This window comes from Pecten maximus, chromosome 11, assembly GCF_902652985.1.
Source record: "Pecten maximus chromosome 11, xPecMax1.1, whole genome shotgun sequence".
In the NCBI taxonomy this organism is placed as follows: Eukaryota; Metazoa; Mollusca; class Bivalvia; order Pectinida; family Pectinidae; genus Pecten; species Pecten maximus.
The window spans coordinates 40,765,045-40,789,686 of record NC_047025.1 but is presented as its reverse complement, the minus strand read 5'-3'; the positions used below and the strand labels follow the sequence as shown (position 1 = coordinate 40,789,686).

The window sequence follows — 24,642 nt, the reverse complement described above, 5'->3', positions numbered from 1 at the left end:
TACTTTCATACACACAGGTACAGTGTAGTCAGGAGACATTATACCTGTCTCCCTACAGGTTTACACACAGGTACAGTGTAGTCAGGACACATTATACCTGTCTCCATACAGGTTTACACACAGGTAAATTATAAACCTGATGGAATACCTACCACTGTAAGCATGGGACCGGTGGATTTATTTTATACATTTTCTATCTAACAATTCATATTAGTGATTTTTTTTCATCTTACAGATGTAGTCATTTTGATGAATTATATTTGTTTAATCCAACCAGGTACAGTATGTACAAGGGTCACTTTACTAGATATATCAAACGATTTTCATTTTAGGCATAGTTTCCATCAAGCAATGTGCACAACTTTTGTGAAAAATGACCTTCGTTCTAGTAGTCATAATGACCTTCCTTCTAGTAGTCGTAATGACCTTCCTTCTAGTAGTCATAATGACCTTCCTTCTAGTAGTCGTAATGACCTTCCTTCTAGTAGTCGTAATGACCTTCCTTCTAGTAGTCGTAATGACCTTCCTTCTAGTAGTCATAATGACCTTCCTTCTAGTAGTCATAATGACCTTCCTTCTAGTAGTCATAATGATCTTCCTTCTAGTAGTCATAATGACCTACCTTCTAGTAGTCATAATGACCTTCCTTCTAGTAGTCGTACTGACCTTCCTTCTAGTAGTCGTACTGACCTTCCTTCTCATAGTCATAATGACCTTTCTTCTAGTAGTCATAATGACCTTCCCTCTACTAGTCATAATGACCTTCCTTCTAGTAGTCATAATGACCTACCTTCTAGTAGTCGTACTGAACTTCCTTCTTATAGTCATAATGACTTTCCTTCTAGTAGTCATAATGGACCTTCCTTCTTATAGTCATAATGTACTTCCTTCTAGTAGTCATTCTAACTAGTTGAAGTTCAGCTAACTAATCTAGTCATATGTCCTTGATACTTGATATTGACAATATAGGACATGATAGATAATCTTATCAGTTCATTTACGTAACCAATGTTATCATAATGTCAATAATACAATATAACATACAAATTATAGGAACATAAGTACATTGTTTATCATATTGAGTGGACCACAGTACCAGCCCTTTTGTCTATACATCCATTATGGATGTACTGACAGACAAGGCTAGTGCCTGTGAGCATATTATAAACACTAAAAATAAATTGACAAGCTTGGCTTCAAAATGATCATACCAACAAAGTTTAACAGTATAATAGTGTAACATGTGGCACCAATAATCTCTAATAGATTACAAAGTATACTGGCATGTTTATTTGTGTGTCAGCATTAGATCAAAAGGTATTGGCAACAAATAATTAAACATACACATCTACAATGATAACTACATATCAACATGGCAGGCCATGGGGATGTCACATCAGAGACAGCTCAGATGTCAGTCATATGTCTGATGTTATTAGAGGGCAACTCAGATGTCAGTCACATGTCTGATGTCACTAGAGGGCAACTCAGATGTCAGTCACATGTCTGATGTCACTAGAGGGCAACTCAGATGTCAGTCACATATCTGATGTCACTAGAGGGCAACTCAGATGTCAGTCACATGTCTGATGTCACTAGAGGGCAACTCAGATGTCAGTCACATGTCTGATGTCACTAGAGGGCAACTCAGATGTCAGTCACATGTCTGATGTCATAGAGGGCAACTCAGATGTCAGTCACATGTCTGATGTCATTAGAGGGCAACTCAGATGTCAGTCACATGTCTGATGTCATTAGAGGGCAACTCAGATGTCAGTCATATGATATAAATTAAATGTCACAAGAGAACAACACAGAGGTCAGTCACATGTCTGATGTCACTAGAGGGCAACTCAGATGTCAGTCACATGTCTGATGTCATTAGAGGGCAACCCAGATGTCAGTCACATGTCTGATGTTATTAGAGGGTAACTCAGATGTCAGTCACATGTCTGATGTCACTAGAGGGCAACTCAGATGTCAGTCACATGTCTGATGTCATTAGAGAGCAACTCAGATGTCAGTCACATGTCTGATGTCACTAGAGGGCAACTCAGATGTCAGTCACATGTCTGATGTCATTAGAGAGCAACTCAGATGTCAGTCACATGTCTGATGTCATTAGAGAGCAACTCAGATGTCAGTCACATGTCTGATGTCACTAGAGGGTAACTCAGATGTCAGTCATATGTCTGATGTCACTAGAGGGCAACTCAGATGTCAGTCACATGTCTGATGTCATAGAGGGCAACTCAGATGTCAGTCACATGTCTGATGTCATAGAGGGCAACTCAGATGTCAGTCACATGTCTGATGTCACTAGAGGGCAACTCAGATGTCAGTCATATGATATAAATTACATGTCACAAGAGAACAACACAGACGTCAGTTACATGTCTGATGTCACAAGAGAACAACACAGAGGTCAGTCACATGTCTGATGTCACTAGAGGGCAACTCACAATAGAGGACAACTCTGATGTTATATACAGGTCTGATGTTGCATGAGGACAACTCAGATGTCATATGTCATGATGTCACTAGAGGGGAACTCTGATGTCAGCCACATGTCTGATTTCACTAGGGGACAACTAAGATGTCAGTCTCATGTCTGATGTCACTACAATGAAGCCATGCTGTTTGGCAATTCAAAATAAAATTCAACAACAAATCACTAAAAGCAGAAGATGAGATAGAAATTTGAAATAACTTCCATTGAAATCTGCATAAAACATGGATAGTTTCAATTGTACAAAACAGTTAGGTGTATAAAAATAGATCTCATTTGACACGAGTATTAATACAATGTAATGTTCAATAGGTAGTCATATAAGCATGTGTATAGAAAATGAGGACTAGAAAACACAAACAAAAGTTCTACATCAACTGGAATGTGGCTGACACAACGGACCTGAGAAATGGCTGAGACAACATTCTTAATATAAGTAGTTTAATCTAAGCCCAAAATAAAAGCACATTTCAAATGAAAAAAAAACAAAACAAATAAAAATTATTGGTCAGTTAAAACGGCATACATTTGTATTGCTATTTTCGGTTATATAAAAGTAAATCTTTGGACGGCCATAATGTATCAGATATCTCTCGTTATCCCTCCATGATGTCCAGAATCAGGGATTTCTCTCTCGCTATCCCTCCATGATGTCCAGAATCAGGGATTTCTCTCTCGCTATCCCTCCATGATGTCCAGAATCAGGGATTTCTCGCGATACTCCAATTTGTTCAGCTCAGTTGTAAAAACATCTGCTGATCCTTGGAAAGAGAGAAATAAAAATATTACTTTGATATATGATTATTGTTAAAGTAATTGAAACTTCAGAAACCATGAAAGGCATCTATGCTATCAGATAAAATTATGATTTTTTATCTCTCTCTTTGTCAGTAAAGGTGTTTACAACTTTTTTTATTCCAAACTGCCCTGAAACAGACAATAAAACCACTTACCTGAATTACAGATTTTCTGTAGTTTTACGAGGAATTCTGAGAAAGCTTCCTTTAGTGCCTCTGATCCCTGTAAAGAGAAACAGTAGAACAGTGACTGTCCTGTTAACCTTTATACCAGGTAACTAGTCTGTCAACCTTTATACCAAGGTAACTAGTCTGTCAACCTCTATACCAGGTAACTAGTCTGTTAACCTTTATACCAGGGTAACTAGTCTGTCAACCTTTATACCAAGGTAACTAGTCTGTTAACCTTTATACCAGGGTAACTAGTCTGACAACCTTTGTACCAGGGTAACTAGTCTGTTAACCTTTATACCAGGGTAACTAGTCTGTTAACCTTTATACCAGGTAACTAGTCTGTCAACCTTTATACCAGGTAACTAGTCTGTCAACCTTTATACCAGGGTAAATAGTCTGTTAACCTTTATACCAGGGTAACTAGTCTGTCAACCTTTATACCAGGGTAACTAGTCTGTTAACCTTTATACCAGGGTAACTAGTCTGTCAACCTTTATACCAGGGTAACTAGTCTGTCAACCTTTATACCAGGGTAACTAGTCTGTCAACCTTTATACCAGGGTAACTAGTCTGTCAACCTTTATACCAGAGTAACTAGTCTGTCAACCTTTATACCAGGGTAACTAGTCTGTTAACCTTTATACCAGGGTTACTAGTCTGTCAACCTTTGTACCAGAGTAACTAGTCTGACAACCTTTGTACCAGGGTAACTAGTCTGTTAACCTTTATACCAGGGTAACTAGTCTGTTAACCTTTATACCAGGGTAACTAGTCTGTCAACCTTTATACCAGAGTAACTAGTCTGTTAACCTTTATATCAGGGTTACTAGTCTGTTAACCTTTATACCAGGGTAACTAGTCTGTCAACCTTTATACCAGGGTAACTAGTCTGTTAACCTTTATACCAGGGTAACTAGTCTGTTAACCTTTATACCAGGGTAACTAGTCTGTCAACCTTTATACCAGGGTAACTAGTCTGTTAACCTTTATACCAGGTAACTAGTCTGTCAACCTTTATACCAGGGTAACTAGTCTGTTAACCTTTATACCAGGGTAACTAGTCTGTTAACCTTTATACCAGGGTAACTAGTCTGTCAACCTTTATACCAGGTAACTAATCTGTCAACCTCTATACCAGGTAACTAGTCTGTCAACCTTTATACCAGGTAACTAGTCTGTTAACCTCTATACCAGGTAACTAGTCTGTCAACCTCTATACCAGGTAACTAGTCTGTTAACCTTTATACCTGGGTAACTAGTCTGTTAACCTTTATACCAGGGTAACTAGTCTGTCAACCTTTATACCTGGGTAACTAGTCTGTTAACCTGTATACCAGGGTAACTAGTCTGTTAACCTTTATACCAGGATAAATAGTCTGTTAACCTGTATACCAGGGTAACTAGTCTGTCAACCTTTATACCAGGGTAACTAGTCTGTTAACCTTTATACCAGGGTAACTAGTCTGTCAACCTTTATACCAGAGTAACTAGTCTGTCAACCTTTATACCAGAGTAACTAGTCTGTCAACCTTTGTACCAGAGTAACTAGTCTGTCAACCTTTGTACCAGAGTAACTAGTCTGTTAACCTCTATACCAGGGTAACTAGTCTGTCAACCTTTATACCAGAGTAACTAGTCTGTTAACCTTTGTACCAGGGTTACTAGACTGTCAACCTTTATACCAGGGTAACTAGTCTGTCAACCTCTATACCAGGGTAACTAGTCTGTCAACCTCTATACCAGGGTAACTAGTCTGTCAACCTTTATACCAGGGTAACTAGTCTGTCAACCTTTATACCAGGGTAACTAGTCTGACAACCTTTGTACCAGGGTTACTAGTCTGTCAACCTTTATACCAGGGTAACTAGTCTGTCAACCTTTATACCAGGGTAACTAGTGTGACAACCTTTGTACCAGGATTACTAGTCTGTTAACCTTTGTACCAGAGTAACTAGTCTGTTAACCTTTATACCAGGGTAACTAGTCTGTCAACCTTTATACCAGAGTAACTAGTCTGTTAACCTGTATACCAGGGTAACTAGTCTGTTAACCTTTCTGTCAACCTTTATACCAGAGTAACTAGTCTGTCAACCTTTGTACCAGGGTTACTAGTCTGTCAACCTCTATACCAGAGTAACTAGTCTGTTAACCTTTATACCAGGGTAACTAGTCTGTTAACCTTTATACCAGGGTAACTAGTCTGTTAACCTTAATATCAGGTAACTAGTTTGTCAACCTGTATACCAGGGTAACTAGTCTGTCAACCTTTATACCAGGGTAACTAGTCTGTTAACCTTTATACCGGGGTAACTAATCTGTTAACCTTTATACCAGAGTAACTAGTCTGTTAACCTTTATACCAGGTAACTAGTCTGTCAATCTTTATACCAGGGTAACTAGTCTGTTAACCTTTATACCAGGGTAACTAGTCTGACAACCTTTATACCAGGGTAACTAGTCTGTCAACCTTTATACCAGGTAACTAGTCTGTTAACCTTTATACCAGAGTACCTAGTCTGTCAACCTTTGTACCAGGGTTACTAGTCTGTCAACCTCTATACCAGAGTAACTAGTCTGTCAACCTCTATACCAGGTAACTAGTCTGTTAACTTTAATACCAGGGTAAATAGTCTTTTAACCTTTATACCAGGGTAACTAGTCTGTTAACCTTAATATCAGGTAACTAGTCTGTTAACCTTTATACCAGGGTAACTAGAACACTGACACGTCAGAAATGGCCCCGCTATGTGTCTGACCCTTCAGGGTATACGTAAATGTAATAATTATTGTCAGTGTTTTTCCTGCCTATATAACTGGGTGCGCCAAACGACCCCATTCTCAATGCGTTTTAGCCTGATTTTTTCCCAAAATCAACTCGAAAATTCCCAATAATTTCAACCAATCAGAAACCTCCATTTGTTACCATGGCAACAGACGGTTTCATAAGTGGTACCATTGTGTTTGGCTTCCCTAAAAACCACTATGTACCAATTTTCACCGAAATCGAACAATATAGAAATTTCAACCAATCAGAAACCTCCATTTGTTACCATGGCAACAGACGGTTTTGTAAGTGGTACCAATTTTCACCGAAATCCTTCAACTCTTGTCAATAATTTGGCGCAAAAGAAAAAAACGGACAGACGGACGGACAGACAGACAGACAACCTGATTACTATAGGGCACCACATCTTCGATGCGGGGCCCTAATAAACCAGGTTATTTATTAAACAAAATTACAGTTAACCTGGTTATTGCTACAAATTAAAATCAGGTTATAAGATTAACCAGGTTATAAGTACAAACTTCAATGGGAAATTTATATAATTAACCAGGTTATTAGTACAAACTACAATAAGTTATATAATATTATATTCAACTTAGGTTATTAGTATAGGAGCAGTTGATGGTGATATCACGTCGGAAAACTAAGTAAGCACAAACATTTCATGTTATTAGATGATTTGTGCTGAATAAAGCCTTTTGAATAATGATAGGATTACATTCCTTTTCTAAAAAAAAAAGTAAATGACAATTTTAGACCTTTTAAATCCTTCAAACGAATTTAAATTGTTGAAGCAATCAAAGTTTCCAATTGAGAACAAGATCATTCATTGATAAGAAAATGTCAAAATTGTTTTGACTGCTAAAATCCAAAAGGGTCGATTACCTGGCATTTTGAAGCCGACCCAGGATGACCTTGACAGTTGACCTTTGAACTTGTGACCTTGAATTATGAGTTTGATCATTCTGTCAGTTAACTCTTGGTTTATTTCTTTACAACTTTGCATAATCGAATAGTGAACAGTTAAAAACAACAAAGATCCAGTATTTTCATGTTAATATTAAAATCCAATATGGCCGCCTAACAGCCATTTTGAATCCGATTTGCATGAAATACTATACATCTGATCTAGGATGCATGAGGAATCATCAGTTCCAATTGGATACAAATCCTTCATCTCCTTCAATCATTTTTGTGCAGAAGAAAAAAAACGGACAGACGGACGGACAGACAGACAGACAGACGGACAGACAGACGGACAACCTGATTACTATAGGGCACCCGCATCTCTCGATGCGGGGCCCTAACTAGTCTGTCAACTTTTATACCAGGGTAACTAGTCTGTTAACCTTTATACCAGGTAACTAGTCTGTTAACCTTAATACCAGGGTAAATAGTCTGTTAACCTTTATACCAGGGTAACTATTCTGTCAAACTTTATACCAGGTAACTAGTTTGTTAACATTTATACCAGAGTAACTAGTCTGTTAACCTTAATACCAGGGTAAATAGTCTGTTAACCTTTATACCAGGGTAACTATTCTGTCAAACTTTATACCAGGTAACTAGTTTGTTAACATTTATACCAGAGTAACTAGTCTGTTAACCTTTATATCAGGGTAACTAGCCTGTTAACCTTTATACCAGGTAACTAGTCTGTTAACCTTTATACCAGAGTAACTAGTCTGTCAACCTTTATACCAGGGTAACTAGTCTGTTAACCTTTATACCAGGGTAACTAGTATGTTAACCTTTATACCAGGGTAACTAGTCTGTTAACCTTTATACCAGGTAACTAGTCTGTCAAACTTTATACCAGGGTAAATAGTCTGCCACCCTCTATACCAGGGTAAATAGTCTGTCAACCTCTATACCAGGGTAACTAGTCTGTCAACCTTTATATCATGGTAACTAGTCTGTCAACCTTTATACCAGGGTAACTAGTCTGTTAACCTTTATACCAGGGTAACTAGTCTGTTAACCTTTATACCAGGGTAACTAGTCTGTTAACCTTTATACCAGGTAACTAGTCTGTCAAACTTTATACCATGTAACTAGTCTGTTAACTTTCATACCGGGTAACTAGTCTGTTAACCTTTATACCAGGGTAACTAGTCTGTCAACCTCTATACCAGGGTAACTAGTCTGTTAACCTTTATACCAGGGTAACTAGTCTGTCAAACTTTATACCATGTAACTAGTCTGTTAACCTTTATACCAGGGTAACTAGTCTGTTAACCTTCATACCAGGTAAATAGTCTGTTAACCTTTATACCAGGTAACTAGTCTGTTAACCTTAATACCAGGGTAAATAGTCTGTTAACCTTTATACCAGGGTAACTAGTCTGTTAACCTTTATACCAGGGTAACTAGTCTGTCAACCTTTATACCAGGGTAACTAGTCTGTTAACCTTTATACCAGGGTAACTAGTCTGTCAACCTTTATACCAGAGTAACTAGTCTTTTAACCTTTATATCAGGTAACTAGTTTGTCAACCTCTATACCAGGGTAAATAGTCTGTTAACCTCTATACCAGGGTAACTAGTCCGTCAAACTTTATACCAGGGTAACTAGTCTGTCAACCTTTATACCAGGGTAACTAGTCTGTTAACCTTTATACCAGGGTAAAAAGTCTGTTAACCTCTATACCAGGCAACTAGTCTGTCAACCTTTATACCAGGGTAACTAGTCTGTCAACCTTTATACCAGAGTAACTAGTCTGTCAACCTTTATACCAGGTAACTAGTCTGTCAACCTCTATACCAGAGTAACTAGTCTTTTAACCTTTATATCAGGTAACTAGTTTGTCAACCTTTATACCAGGGTAACTAGTCTGTTAACCTTTATACCAGGGTAACTAGTCTGTCAACCTTTATACCAGGTAACTAGTCTGTAAACCTTTATACCAGGGTAACTAGTCTGTTAACCTTTATATCAGGTAACTAGTCTGTTAACCTCTATACCAGGGTAACTAGTCTGTTATGCTTTATACCAGGTAACTAGTTTGTCAACCTCTATACCAGGTAACTAGTCTGTTAACTTTATACCAGAGTAACTAGTCTGTTAACCTTTATACCTGGGTAACTAGTCTGTTAACCTGTATACCAGGGTAACTAGTCTGTTAACCTTTATACCAGAGTAACTAGTCTGTCAACCTTTATACCAGAGTAACTAGTCTGTTAACCTTTATACCAGGGTAACTAGTCTGTTAACCTTTATACCAGAGTAACTAGTCTGTCAACCTCTATACCAGAGTAACTAGTCTGTCAACCTTTATACCAGAGTAACTAGTCTGTCAACCTTTATACCAGGGTAACTAGTCTGTTAACCTTTATACCAGGGTAACTAGTCTGTCAACCTTTATACCAGAGTAACTAGTCTGTTAACCTTTATACCAAGTAACTAGTTTGTCAACCTCTATACCAAGCTCTGTGCCCTCTAATTGAGTGTCCTACATCCTCAACAAGAGACCCACTGTCTCTCTATTTCCATCCCAATCCATTTGTCTCTACCTCCTTAACAAGAGACCCGTTACCTCCATCCCTCCACCTTTTGTCCCCACTTTAATCTGATTGACCTGATAACAATCCTGTTTACTGCAGTGTTATTTGTCTATGTATACCTACCTCATTCTCCTCCTCGTCCCAGCTGTCCCAGTCCGAGTCCACCTTCTCACCTTCCTCTACCTCCACACTGTGTGTTGGGGAGCGTGCCCGGCCTTTATCACTGTACTGACTTAGGGAGCTGAGTCGACCTGATGGAAGGCTACCACTATTGTTGCTAAGGTCGAGTGTTAAACACTCTGGGAACACACCAGGACTACCTGGAAATATAAAAGGGCCAGGATGAGAGTTTCATTTCAGAATATTTCATTGCTCGGACCTTAAATACAAAACGGAATTGGGCAACACTGGCACAGCCTAAAAAAGCCTTCTCTTCAGTCATATACCATAAACACACACCATGCTAAGGACAAAAAATATCAATCTCAACAACAAATAAATTTCAGTATATCATTTTTATTTTACAACACATAACATGATTAAGATCAGTTTTAGCCTTAAATCAACTTTATCTAGCTATGTGCATTGATGTTAAATGGAGGAGTACTGACCGGTGATGACTGTGTCCTCCTGGTCCCAGTGATGGGAAGTGTCTGGACTGCTGGACAATGGAATGTTGTTTGATAGTAAGGACAGATCATCCCCAGGTCGGGGTGAGTGTTCAGCACTGAAGTAGACATCCTGTAGAACAGTCAAACATTAGCAATGGAGTCAATATAAAATCTAAAATTGTACAGGAAAATCCTTAGGAAGTCAATACAAAATCTATAATTGTACAGAAAAATCCTCAGGAAGTCAATATAAAATCTATAATTGTACAGAAAAATCCTCAGGAAGTCAATATAAAATCTATAATTGTACAGAAAAATCCTCAGGAAGTCAATATAAAATCTATAATTGTACAGAAAAATCCTCAGGAAGTCAATATAAAATCTATATAATTGTACAGAAAAATCCTCAGGAAGTCAATATAAAATCTATAATTGTACAGAAAAATCCTCAGGAAGTCAATAATAAATCTATAATTGAACAGAAAAATCCTCAGGAAGTCAATATAAAATCTATATAATTGTACAGAAAAATCCTCAGGAAGTCAATATAAAATCTATAATTGTACAGAAAAATCCCCAGGAAGTCAATATAAAATCTATATAATTGTACAGAAAAATCCTCAGGAAGTCAATATAAAATCTATAATTGTACAGAAAATCCTCAGGAAGTCAATAGAAAATCTATAATTGTACAGAAAAATCCTCAGGAAGGCAATATAAAATCCACAATAGTACAGAAAAATCCTCAGGAAGTCAATATAAAATCTATATAATTGTACAGAAAAATCCTCAGGAAGTCAATATAAAATCTATAATAGTACAGAAAAATCCTCAGGAAGTCAATATAAAATCTAAAATTGTACAGAAAAATCCTCAAGTTAAAATAGTTCACAGTGTAACATATAATATTTGTTGTGCATGAACATTCATGGTTTTCATGGTAAAAAGGGAAATACTAACTCACTACATCGGAACTGACCTCATTGACTCTGGAGCAGATAGCGATGAGGATGATACGGAGGTGCTTGACTGGGTTGAGGGCCTGACACAAGGTGATGTAGATGTTTAATACTTTCTGTACCAGGTGTACCTCGGAACTCTGTAATAGTTATATTCTTATTTCATACCTAGTCATAACTACAGATGTCATCAAAGCTCAATGTCAAATAAACAGTTCTACAATGTCACACATTTATAAACAGTTGTATAATGTCACACATTTATAAACAGTCGTATAATGTCACACATTTATAAACAGTCGTATAATGTCGTATAATGTCACACATTTATAAACAGTCGTATAATGTCACACATTTATAAACAGTCGTATAATGTCACACATTTATAAACAGCCGTATAATGTCACACAATTATGAACAATTTTACAATGTCACACATTTATAAAGTCGTATAATATGTCAAACATTTATAAACAGTTGTATGATATGTCACACATTTATAAACAGTCGTATAATGTCACACATTTATAAACAGTTGTATGATGTCACACATTTATAAACAGTTGTATAATGTCACACATTTATAAACAGTTGTATAATATCACACATTTATAAACAGTCGTATAATGTCACACAATTATAAACAGTCGTATAATGTCACACATTTATAAACAGTCGTATAATGTCACACAATTATAAACAGTTGTATAATGTCACACATTTATAAACAATTGTATAATGTCACACATTTCTAAACAGTTGTATGATGTCACACATTTATAAACAGTCGTATAATGTCACACATTTATAAACAGTCGTATAATGTCGCACATTTATAAACAGTCGTATAATGTCACACATTTCTAAACAGTCGTATAATGTCACACATTTATAAACAGTCGTATAATGTCACACAATTATAAACAGTTGTATAATGTCACACATTTATAAACAATTTTACAATGTCACACATTTCTAAACAGTTGTATAATGTCACACATTTATAAACAGTTGTATAATATCACACATTTATAAACAGTCGTTTAATGTCACACATTTATAAACAGTCGTATGATGTCACACAATTATAAACAGTCGTATGATGTCACACATTTATAAACAGTTGTATGATGTCACACATTTATAAACAGTTGTATGATGTCACACATTTATAAACAGTTGTATGATGTCACACATTTATAAACAGTTGTATGATGTCACACATTTATAAACAGTTGTATGATGTCACACATTTATAAACAGTTGTATAATGTCACACATTTATAAACAGTCGTATAATGTCAAACCTTTTTAAAAACAGTCGCATCATGTCAAACATTTATAAACAGTTGTATAATGTCACACATTTATAAACAGTTGTATAATGTCACACATTTATAAACAGTCGTATAATGTCACACATTTATAAACAGTCGTATAATGTCACACATTTATAAACAGTCGTATAATGTCAAACCTTTTTAAAAACAGTCGCATAATGTCACACATTTATAAACAGTTTCATTGTTATTATACAGATCTAATACAGACTCCTCGTCCTGTACCCACCCTCATTGTTATTATACAGACTCCTCGTCCTGTACCCACCCTCATTGTTATTATACAGAATCCACGTCCTGTACCCACCCTCATTGTTATTATACAGACTCCTCGTCCTGTACCCACCCTCATTGTTATTATACAGGTCTAATACAGACTCCTCGTCCTGTACCCACCCTCATTGTTATTATACAGACTCCTCGTCCTGTACCCACCCTCATTGTTATTATACAGACTCCTCGTCCTGTACCCACCCTCATTGTTATTATACAGACTCCTCGTCCTGTACCCACCCTCATTGTTATTATACAGACTCCCCGTCCTGTACCCACCCTCATTGTTATTATACAGGTCTAATACAGACTCCTCGTCCTGTACCCACCCTCATTGTTATTATACAGATTCCTCGTCCTGTACCCACCCTCATTGTTATTATACAGACTCCTCGTCCTGTACCCACCCTCATTGTTATTATACAGGTCTATTGTTCTGTACCCACCCTCATTGTTATTATACAGACTCCTCGTCCTGTACCCACCCTCATTGTTATTATACAGGTCTATCGTCCTGTACCCACCCTCATTGTTATTATACAGACTCCTCGTCCTGTACCCACCCTCATTGTTATTATACAGACTCCTCGTCCTGTACCCACCCTCATTGTTATTATACAGATTCCTCGTCCTGTACCCACCCTCATTGTTATTATACAGATTCCTCGTCCTGTACCCACCCTCATTGTTATTATACAGGTCTAATACAGACTCCTCGTCCTGTACCCACCCTCATTGTTATTATACAGACTCCTCGTCCTGTACCCACCCTCATTGTTATTATACAGATTCCTCGTCCTGTACCCACCCTCATTGTTATTATACAGGTCTAATACAGACTCCTCGTCCTGTACCCACCCTCATTGCTATTATACAGGTCTATCGTCCTGTACCCACCCTCATTGTTATTACACAGGTCTATCGTCCTGTACCCACCTTCATTGTTATGATGGCTGACAATTCCTTTAAGGCCAAGTTAATACATTTCAGGCAGCTTTGTCGTTGTACATCATCCTCCACTTTCATGGCAAACCCTACCACCTTGGAGCCAACCACACTCAGACTGGAATATCATCATTGGCAGGTAATAAATACACAAACCGAATATTTTCACATTTTGCTCTTAGTAAATCCCTGTATTGATTTGTTAATACACAGTTTTAAGTAAAGCAATTCATTCAAGAAAACTGCAGAAAAGTAGAAATTTATTGAAATGCTCATTTAAAATGGCTGTTGTTTTATTAAATGGAACATCAGTAGAATAGTAGACAATGGAATCAAAGATGAAATGTGCACAAAATTTTCCTTTTTATTTCAAAAAAAGAAAACAAACAACAACCAAACAAAAAATTCACTCCCCCCCCCCCAAACAAAAACAAGTGCAATCAATGATTGCGAAAGCTCACCGGCGGCAGCAATCACACTATGCATTCATTTTTTATGTATGTATAAGCATGTCATTTTGAAATTGAATGTCACATAATATCGCTCCTAGACCTCTAATGGATGTATAAACCAAATAAAAAGGGTGTGGACTTACAAGATTTTCAAAACTAACCCCCAAAATCTTTAAAGTGAGTTTTTGTGTCAAAAAAAGTAAGTCCACTAAATGGTAAAATGCGAAAATGCCAATTTTTTTTCTGCATGATTTGCCACAGCATCACTCCTGGATCTCTAATGAATGTATAAACCAAATTAGAAGGGTGATAGGTGTATACTTTTGGACTCACCCCCAAAACATTAAAGTGAGGTTTGGTGCCAAAAACGTTAAGTCCACAAAATGGTAAAATGCGAAAAAACCACTTTTTTTTTTCTGCATGATTTTGCCATAACATCACTCCTAGACCTCTAATGAATGTATAAACCATTTAGAAGGGCATGAGGTGTATACTTTTGGACTTACAAGCTTTCCAAAAACTTACCCCAAAAACTTTAAAGTTTTGGGGTGGGACGCCAACGCCGGGGTGACAGCATTAGCTCTCGGTTACTCGTAACCGGTGAGCTAACAAATCAAATATGGAACAAGACCCTTACTTGTGAGACACATTGCAATGTTTTTAAAAAAAAACAAAACAAATACCCACCACTAAAACCTCACTTAAAACTAGAAAGCCTGTCAATACAAACCGACCTTCTCTACAACATTTTCTGTACTTACCACTCTGTAAGTGATTTACAGATATGTGAATCCTCCAGAAATACCCCGCTGTAGTGAGCCACCATTGGCAGGAGGAGAGAGGAACTCTCTATAGGTAGGTTCTGTAGGAAATGCTTACAGGCGTGATAAATCTCCGTGATAAATAGTTTCTCAACTTGTTTGGCACATTGAAGTTTATTGTCAGGTCTGACTAGACAACAACTGAAAACAAACATACATATTTCAGTGAAATTAAAATCTCATTTCAGTGATATTAAAATCTTTTTAATTGATATTAAAATCTATTTAATTGATATTAAAATCTATTTCAGTGATATTAAAATCTATTCCAGTGATATTAAAATCTTATTCCAGTGATATCAAAATCTTATTCCAGCGATATTTAAATCTATTACAGTGATATTAAAATCTATTTCGGTGATATTAAAATCTCATTCCAGTGATATTAAAATCTATTTCAGTAATATTAATATCTATTTCAGTGATATTAAAATCTTATTCCAGTGATATTAAAATCTTATTCCAGTGATATTAAAATCTATTTCAGTGATATTAAAATCTATTTCCATGATATTAAAATCTTATTCCAATGACATTAAAATCTATTTCAGTGATATTAAAATTAGCTATTCCACTCAAAGGATTTTATTGTCTCTGACCAGCTGTAACACTTGGAGGTGATCAGCACACCTGTCCTTACCTGAGATAGCCCTCAAATGGCGAGGAGAAGAGCTTTATATCTGTATTGCCATTGATCAGATCCTTTGAGATTCGTAAGTTTGGATGAGTAAAACAGAATAGGAGCTTCCAGAAAGAGAGGACTGTGGCAGTCTGTTTCACTCTCTAAAACAATAGATTTCAGACAGTAAATAATACAATTACGGTAAACAATGGTAGGGAAAATCTGCTTTTAACACTAACACAAAGTTTGGTCGTTTTTACTGTCTAAGAAAAATCTCTTATATAGAATTTCACTTACAACACAAGGAGACTTTAAAACTAACATCCTTTATCTAATTACATATTTCATTGGGTCATCGTAATCAATACTGTAAGCCAATATTATATTTAATGGTACCATCCAATTTTAGCCCAAAACCAAACTTAAACATATTACTGTAATGCTGACGCATGCACAAAATACAGTAAGCACAACTATGATTTAGTGGTATGCTGTCAATGTGAAACAAGCTAAAATTAGGTTACTGCTTAAATACATAGGATCTAAGATATATTCTCACAACATTGTCTATTGTAATTGAACTTACTATATGATGTGTACGGAAAAAAGTATGAAACTTTCTTTTACCTCAAATATTATGTGAGAAATGTGATTTTTGTATGTTGATTTAAAATTCAGTAGGTATAATCATTATCATTACAATAATAATGAGTCGACAGAAACATTCCTCCATAGCTCACTAATTACGATTATGAGAGTGGAAACAGAACAATGTACAGTAATTTTATATTGATTTATTCCACGTGAGTTGTTTCCCTGAAAACTGGACATATGTTTTTCAAATGAACATCGTAGATGCTATGACTATCAATATATACGTTTATAAACAGTGAAATGGTCTCAAACCAGCAATGATATTGTACACCCGTAAGACATTACCTGGTCCTCATTTATAGAGAAGTGGTTGTGAACAGTGATGATCGTGCTGGCCGCTATCACAGACAGACGATCAAACACAGGTCGTTGTATGATATGGTCCAGACAAGGGAGACAACTGTTCAGCTGAGTGGTCAAACTCTTTACAATACTGGAGATGATTTTCTTACAGACTTCATGGTCCTGGAAGGAAATGGTCGTTTAGAATTGTAAAAGAAATGTAACTCACAACTAAGTTATCGGGGATTCAGAAATTCTATACTAGGGTCCATATGCCGAAATTCAAATATAAATTATAAGTCCAAGGGTAGAACTTCCTTAATTTTCTTACAAATTGACTCCATTTTACCCACTTCTAATACCTTGGAGTCTGGTGAAAACTGACTGTGATATTGTTAAAGTAACAACAACTAGGGTTTCTAGATAAGGCATTAATAAAACAAGAGTGCATTTGGAAGAGGCTCAGAGGGCACGTAAATATTGGCTCACCTGATTGATTTGACCAAATGTCAAAATAATTTTCATGTTCAATTCTTTATAGCTTTGTTGACATCTAACAACAGCTATGGGGTGGGGATATAACAATGGAACTAAGTCTTTAGGGATGGGGAAAGACTCCTGGGCCTAGTTTTACATCAGAATTGTGTTTATCCCTTGATGTTCTGATCATTTCAGGCCTACCACAATTCTAACTGATCTGCTCATTACACTGACCTGCCATGACCCCGGAGGCTTGTGAAGCAGAGGCTCCAGTCTGACACAGTGTATTACAGATTCCTTGAGAAGCAATGCTGCAGCATATGTGAAAAGACTGGTGTTCTGCTTCAAGTGTGTCCTCCACAAATCCTCCAATATACTCATGTCGAACCATCGGATAACCTCAGCCAAGCAGGGCAGCACCTATGACAGAAAGGTCAAAGTTTAAATTATTAACTAATGAGCTTCATATGAATCACACTACTAATATATAGAAAAGTTCTATGATGAATGGCAGTAATACTTCATCTTCATTTTAGGTAAATATTGATGAAAAATGTTTCTCTAAAGAGGTGAGAAATAACTAGTATTTTTTTAGAAACAATGAGTATAATATGTATTACAATGTAAATTGTTGAAGGAAAAACATATCATATTTACAACAGCTGAGGTCACATGACATGGTGATACCGGTATGTTGAGTAGTCACATGACATGGTGATACCGGTATGTTGAGTAGTCAAATGATGACGGTGTCCATATCATAACCTCGACATTATAGTGTGGCAAACATCCAGTCACTTTATTGTTGTCAGGAAGACACCATTGAAACCAGAGCACAGTTATAGGTGTATTACAAGAGGTACCAATAGATACAGCACCTGAAATTCCACATCTGTCATCTAGAACTTACTTGTTGTGCCATGCGTCGAAGTTCCCAGCGTGAGTCTGATAAGCATTCCAGAGTTTGATGGAGGACATGGACCAGACTGGACCTCAGAGAAGACACCTCTTGTGTCTGTAGCCAACTCTCCACCATTTGATGTTCAACACTGCAAGAAACATCACTTACACTAATAATGTAAAACAAATTCAGACCTCAATCTGTTTTCAGTATCATTTTCATTAATATCTTCAAATTTGATCAAAAGTAGTGCATAGCGTATATGCCCCCTGACATCATACTTGGCAGGTGGGATACACAGATTAAATAGTAACAGTGTGTGTGATTTTGTTCAGAAATATGGAGTGAATTTTATGAAATTTGGTAGAAAACTTTCCCATCATCACAAAGATTCAATAGCTATGAGCTGGACTTGAACAAACAGCAAGCATCTTCCAACAGAAAATATGGTTGGTTTGTTTAGTAAGGATACACGTATAAGCTTACACTTGGCAGATGGACAGACATTTAACAAAATGGATGACAGCAATATAAGATCTGCCAAAAGCAGACATATAATTATTCACTTTGGGAAACTCCCGAGCCTCCCGAGCTTCAATATTCTGACTTCAACTTTGACCTTAGGGCCCGGTATCTTCACTAAAACTTTGACACCAGGACTCCAATATCCCGACTTCAATAAACCTGATCTACATGTGTATACCTTTCAAGCATTTAACAAAGGAGCTTAATGATATCTTTTAAATCACAATATCACGCCCTTTAAACTTCTATGGAAATGTTCCCCTTATTTTAACAAAAACCTGTGGCCTTTGTTAGTGTCCGAGATGTTCTGTTTTAAATCACAATCAACTGACCTGTCGTCCTTTGGGTGGAACATTTGCTCCAGTGTTTGTAGCTGTCGCTGGTGACTAGTACAGACAGGATTTTTACAAGGGTCCTGTAAAAACATAAAATCTTCATTAACATATTTATTATAATTCTACCTACGAAATAATTGAAGCTTGACAGTAATTTTACCATAGTACTTATACTGAGAATGTCTTTCTCTTCCTTATTTCGGGAGCTATAATAACTTATATTATTAATTAGGGCCGATAAATCCTGATGTATGACATTACCTTGGCTGTCTCTAGGAACTTGACCTGCATCAGTATGGAGTAAATGGTGTCCAGTTGACTGGGCACTGTGTCATTGTGAGTGACCTTGGAAGTCTGGGTAGGAAGGGAACCATTTATGGCTCCTGTTAACCTTTAAACAAAGTAAAAATTCATTATTATATTACAATAAACAATCTACCTGAAAGTTTTCAGAAACACTGAATATATACGAGCAGTATTATGGATCCAATACCCTAGCAGTATTATGGATCCTATACCCAAGCAGTATTATGGATCCAATACCCTAGCAGTATTATGGATCCTATACCCAAGCAGTATTATGGATCCAATACCCTAGCAGTATTATGGATCCTATACCCAAGCAGTATTATGGATCCAATACTCGAACAGTATTATGGATCCAATACCCAAGCAGTATTATGGATCTAATACCCGAGCAGTATTATGGATCCAATACCCTAGCAGAATTATGGATCCAATACCCAAGCAGTATTATGGATCCAATACTCGAACAGTATTATGGATCCAATACCCAAGCAGTATTATGGATCTAATACCCGAGCAGTATTATGGATCCAATACCCAAACAGTGTTATGGATCGAATACCCAAGCAGTATTATGGATCCAATACCTGAACAGTATGATGGATCAAATACCCAAACAGTATTATGGATCCAATACCCAAGCAGTATTATGGATCCAATACCCTAGCAGTATTATGGATCCAATACACAAACAGTATTATGGATCCAATACTCTCTCTCTCTCTCTTTTTTCAATTAATAGATAGTTAAAAGAATAAATGTGACACTAGAGACTAGCATCTATTTAACACTGAAATCTTACCTGTCACCTGCTTTTCCATCAATATTTTCACCTGAAAAGTCTTGTGTGAAGAAGCGAACCTACAGAAAAAAAGTAAGTGTTACCAGTTATAAAACTTCATTCTAATGTTATAAGTCATAAAATACTAAAATGAATACTTCATACCTATCAACACTTTGTCTCAGGTGACCTAAAAATACTAAAATACCTCATGAATATCGACAGAAAATACTAAAATACCTCATAGATATCGACAGAAAATACTAAAATACACTGTACTTCATATCAACAGGAAGTACTAAAATACCTCATAAATATTGACAGAAAATACTAAAATACCTCATAAATATCGACAGAAAATACTTAAATACCTCATAGATATCGACAGAAAATGATATAATACACTGTACTTCATATCAACAGGAAATACTATAATACCCTCATAAATATCGACAGAAAATACTAAAATACACTGTACTTCATATCAACAGAAAATGACATAATACCTCATAAATATTGACAGAAAATACTTAAAATACCTCATAGATATCAACAGGAAATACTAAAATATCTCAAAGATATCAACAGAAAGCATTATAATATAATATATGATATAAAACAACCATATTGTTATGCATGGGAATCATTTCAGATGGACAGATATCAATAGTCTGACTTCTCAGTACTATATACAAACAATACCATATACTAGTAGAATAAACATACTCTATCATAATGCGGTAAGCTGTAATTAAAATTGTACGAAACTACCAATTAATCAGAATGAAGAAAAGACCTTCTAGAATAACTTAATCCTAGGATCACACCTAGGGGAAAATTATCAGATAAAACTAAATTGAACATGATAACATTTACAAAAAGTAATAAAAAAAGCAGGATCGTAAAACACAAAATTGGAGAATATATACAGCTAGACAGTTCTCTTGGCAAACCCAACACAAAAGATGTTCTGTGACCAACACTGTGGAGAAACACATGCTCATGTTACATAGTTGGTGGAAGATTGTGTTAGTAGCATTCCAATACGTAATTTCAGAGTTATTCCACAGGAGTTATCCCCCATGAAATTCTTTGTTGGGGGAGGTAGCGTGCGGGAGATTGGGCTAGAATCAGAAGATATTGTCGTATTGTTGTCATTATATTGGCATATTTCTATCGTGTGCCAAACTGCAATCTGACAATGAGAAATCTTAATAAATTCGTCAAATATCTATGGATGGGAAGTGTAACATTCTTTTCGCTACCAAATAGGAAAATATGAATTAACTAAAGTTGACCGACACACACAAGGTACTGAGCAACCTTTCATACCATTATTTAGTATATTGTTTTGTGTGTAAAACATTATATATACTGGTTGATGGAGAAACTCAGGTCTCACTTGGTTGGCTGATGTTAGGTGTCCTTATTTAGATACTGTTAGATGTGACATTAAAATTGTCTGTAGGGATGACATTAAAATTGTCTGTAGGGGTGACATTAAAATTGTCTGTAGGGGTGACATTAAAATTGTCTGTAGGGTGACATTAAAATTGTCTGTAGGGGTGACATCAACATTGTCTGTAGGGGTGACATCAACATTGTCTGTAGGGATGACATTAAAATTGTATGTAGGGATGACATTAAAATTGTCTGTAGGGGTGACATTAAAATTGTCTGTAGGGGTGACATTAAAATTGTCTGTAGGGATGACATTAAAATTGTCTGTAGGGTGACATTAAAATTGTCTGTAGGGATGACATTAAAATTGTCTGTAGGGATGACATTGAAATTGTATGTACATGTAGAAGTGACATTAAAATTGTCTGTAGGGGTGACATTAAAATTGTCTGTTGGGGTGACATTAAAATTGTCTGTAGGGTGACATTAAAATTGTCTGTAGGGGTGACATGAAAATTGTCTGTAGGGATGACATTAAAATTGTCTGTAGGGGTGACAATAAAATTGTCTGTAGGGGTGACATTAAAATTGTCTGTAGGGGTGACAATAAAATTGTCTGTAGGGGTGACATTAAAATTGTCTGTAGGGGTGACATTAAAATTGTCTGTAGGGGTGACATTAAAATTGTCTGTAGGGGTGACATTAAAATTGTCTGTAGGGGTGACATTAAAATTGTCTGTAGGGGTGACATTAAAATTGTCTGTAGGGGTGACATTAAAATTGTCTGTAGCGGAAACATTAAAATTCTCTGTAGAGGCAACATCAATATTGTGTGTAGTGGTGACATTAAAATTGTCTGTAGAGGCGACAACAACATTGTCTGTATAGGGGGCAATAAAATTGTCTGAATGAGTAACATTAAAATTGTCTATAGGGGTGACATAATATTGTCTGCAGGGGGACATTTAAATTGTCTCTAAATTATCTGTTACTGAACTTAACCCTACAGCAGTAAAGAATGATTCTTGACATCCATGACATACTGAATTTTCTGTAAAACTAAGCATGCAGGTAACAGAACAGCCATGTTTGTTGTACAACTACAGTGTATTGAGTCTCACCCACTATACTGAGTATACAGTGAAGGCTCAAATTTGTATAGTGTCAATAATGATACTGTACTATACAACTTAGATTTAGATTATTGACCCAATGAACAAGTAACTGTCTGTGTAGTTAAAGAGAGAACACATTGTTTACTAGTGTATATATAAACTATCATAGTGGTATAAACACATGAACAGCTACATCTAACTAAAGAAGCATTCAAAAGTCTTCCTTTTCAAATTTAAGGAAGTTGCCTGTGCAAGTCATTTCCCTTGTTTTGTATGTCAAGGTCATTTGTGACAGACTTCACTTGATAACTTTTGAACTGTTACCAATTAGAAAACAAAATATATTGGCCTTCCACAACATTTCACAGATAATCCTGAGTTGTACAACAAACACGGAGAGGCTTCCATGCCAATTCCTTGGCTGGCAGGAGTGAGGAAAAATAACAAGCTAGGGTGGTAACTATGACTACAATATCTCCTTAGTAACAAGGATGAACTCTTTCTGATCTACCTTTCTCCAGTATTTTCTCCTGATTTGCTATAAATGATACACACATATACATTATAGTATAAATGATACACACATATACTGTAGTCTATAAATGATACACACATATACATTATAGTATAAATGATACACACATATACTGTTAGTCTATAAATGACACACACATATACTGTAGTCTATAAATGATACACACATATACTGTTAGTCTATAAATGATACACACATATACTGTTAGTCTATAAATGATACACACATATACTGTTAGTCTATAAATGATACACACATATACTGTTGGTCTATAAATGATACACACATATACTGTTAGTCTATAAATGATACACACATATACTGTTGGTCTATAAATGATACACACATATACTGTAGTCTATAAATGATACACACATATACTGTTGGTCTATAAATGATATACACATATACTGTTAGTCTATAAATGATACACACATATACTGTTGGTCTATAAATGATACACACATATACTGTTGGTCTATAAATGATACACACATATACTGTTAGTCTATAAATGATACACACATATACTGTTGGTCTATAAATGATACACACATATACTGTTGGTCTATAAATGATACACACATATACTGTTGGTCTATAAATGATACACACATATACTGTTGGTCTATAAATGATATACACATATACTGTTAGTCTATAAATGATACACACATATACTGTTGGTCTATAAATGATACACACATATACTGTTGGTCTATAAATGATACACACATATACTGTTGGTCTATAAATGATACACACATATACTGTTGGTCTATAAATGATACACACATATACTGTTAGTCTATAAATGATACACACATATACTATTAGCTATAAATGATACACACATATACTGTTGGTCTATAAATAATACACACATAAACTGTTAGTCTATAAATGATACACACATATACATTATAGTATAAATGATACACACATATACTGTAGTCTATAAATGATACACACATATACATTATAGTATAAATGATACACACATATACTGTTAGTCTATAAATGACACACACATATACTGTAGTCTATAAATGATACACACATATACTGTTAGTCTATAAATGATACACACATATACTGTTAGTCTATAAATGATACACACATATACTGTTAGTCTATAAATGATACACACATATACTGTTGGTCTATAAATGATACACACATATACTGTTGGTCTATAAATGATACACACATATACTGTAGTCTATAAATGATACACACATATACTGTTGGTCTATAAATGATATACACATATACTGTTAGTCTATAAATGATACACACATATACTGTTGGTCTATAAATGATACACACATATACTGTTGGTCTATAAATGATACACACATATACTGTTGGTCTATAAATGATACACACATATACTGTTGGTCTATAAATGATACACACATATACTGTTGGTCTATAAATGATACACACATATACTGTTGGTCTATAAATGATACACACATATACTGTTGGTCTATAAATGATATACACATATACTGTTAGTCTATAAATGATAC

The 24,642-nt window shown here is 35.8% G+C and overlaps 1 protein-coding gene across 1 annotated transcript in view; it reads right to left on the bottom strand.

The window, feature by feature from the left end:
* Positions 1–13: 13 nt before the first annotated feature.
* Positions 14–24,642, bottom strand: part of LOC117338020 — a 44,124-nt gene continuing 19,495 nt past the window's right edge. The window contains exons 16-29 of the mRNA XM_033899180.1: positions 20,078–20,136; positions 19,231–19,360; positions 18,967–19,049; positions 18,119–18,257; positions 17,443–17,628; positions 16,732–16,911; positions 15,811–15,953; positions 15,111–15,311; positions 13,889–14,015; positions 11,360–11,479; positions 10,381–10,510; positions 9,893–10,089; positions 3,463–3,529; positions 14–3,270 (exon numbers count right to left, since the gene is read on the bottom strand). Coding sequence (XP_033755071.1) covers positions 3,188–3,270; positions 3,463–3,529; positions 9,893–10,089; positions 10,381–10,510; positions 11,360–11,479; positions 13,889–14,015; positions 15,111–15,311; positions 15,811–15,953; positions 16,732–16,911; positions 17,443–17,628; positions 18,119–18,257; positions 18,967–19,049; positions 19,231–19,360; positions 20,078–20,136 — 1,845 coding nt within the window. The 3' untranslated portion in view covers positions 14–3,187. The remainder of the gene's footprint in view (positions 3,271–3,462; positions 3,530–9,892; positions 10,090–10,380; positions 10,511–11,359; positions 11,480–13,888; positions 14,016–15,110; positions 15,312–15,810; positions 15,954–16,731; positions 16,912–17,442; positions 17,629–18,118; positions 18,258–18,966; positions 19,050–19,230; positions 19,361–20,077; positions 20,137–24,642) is intronic.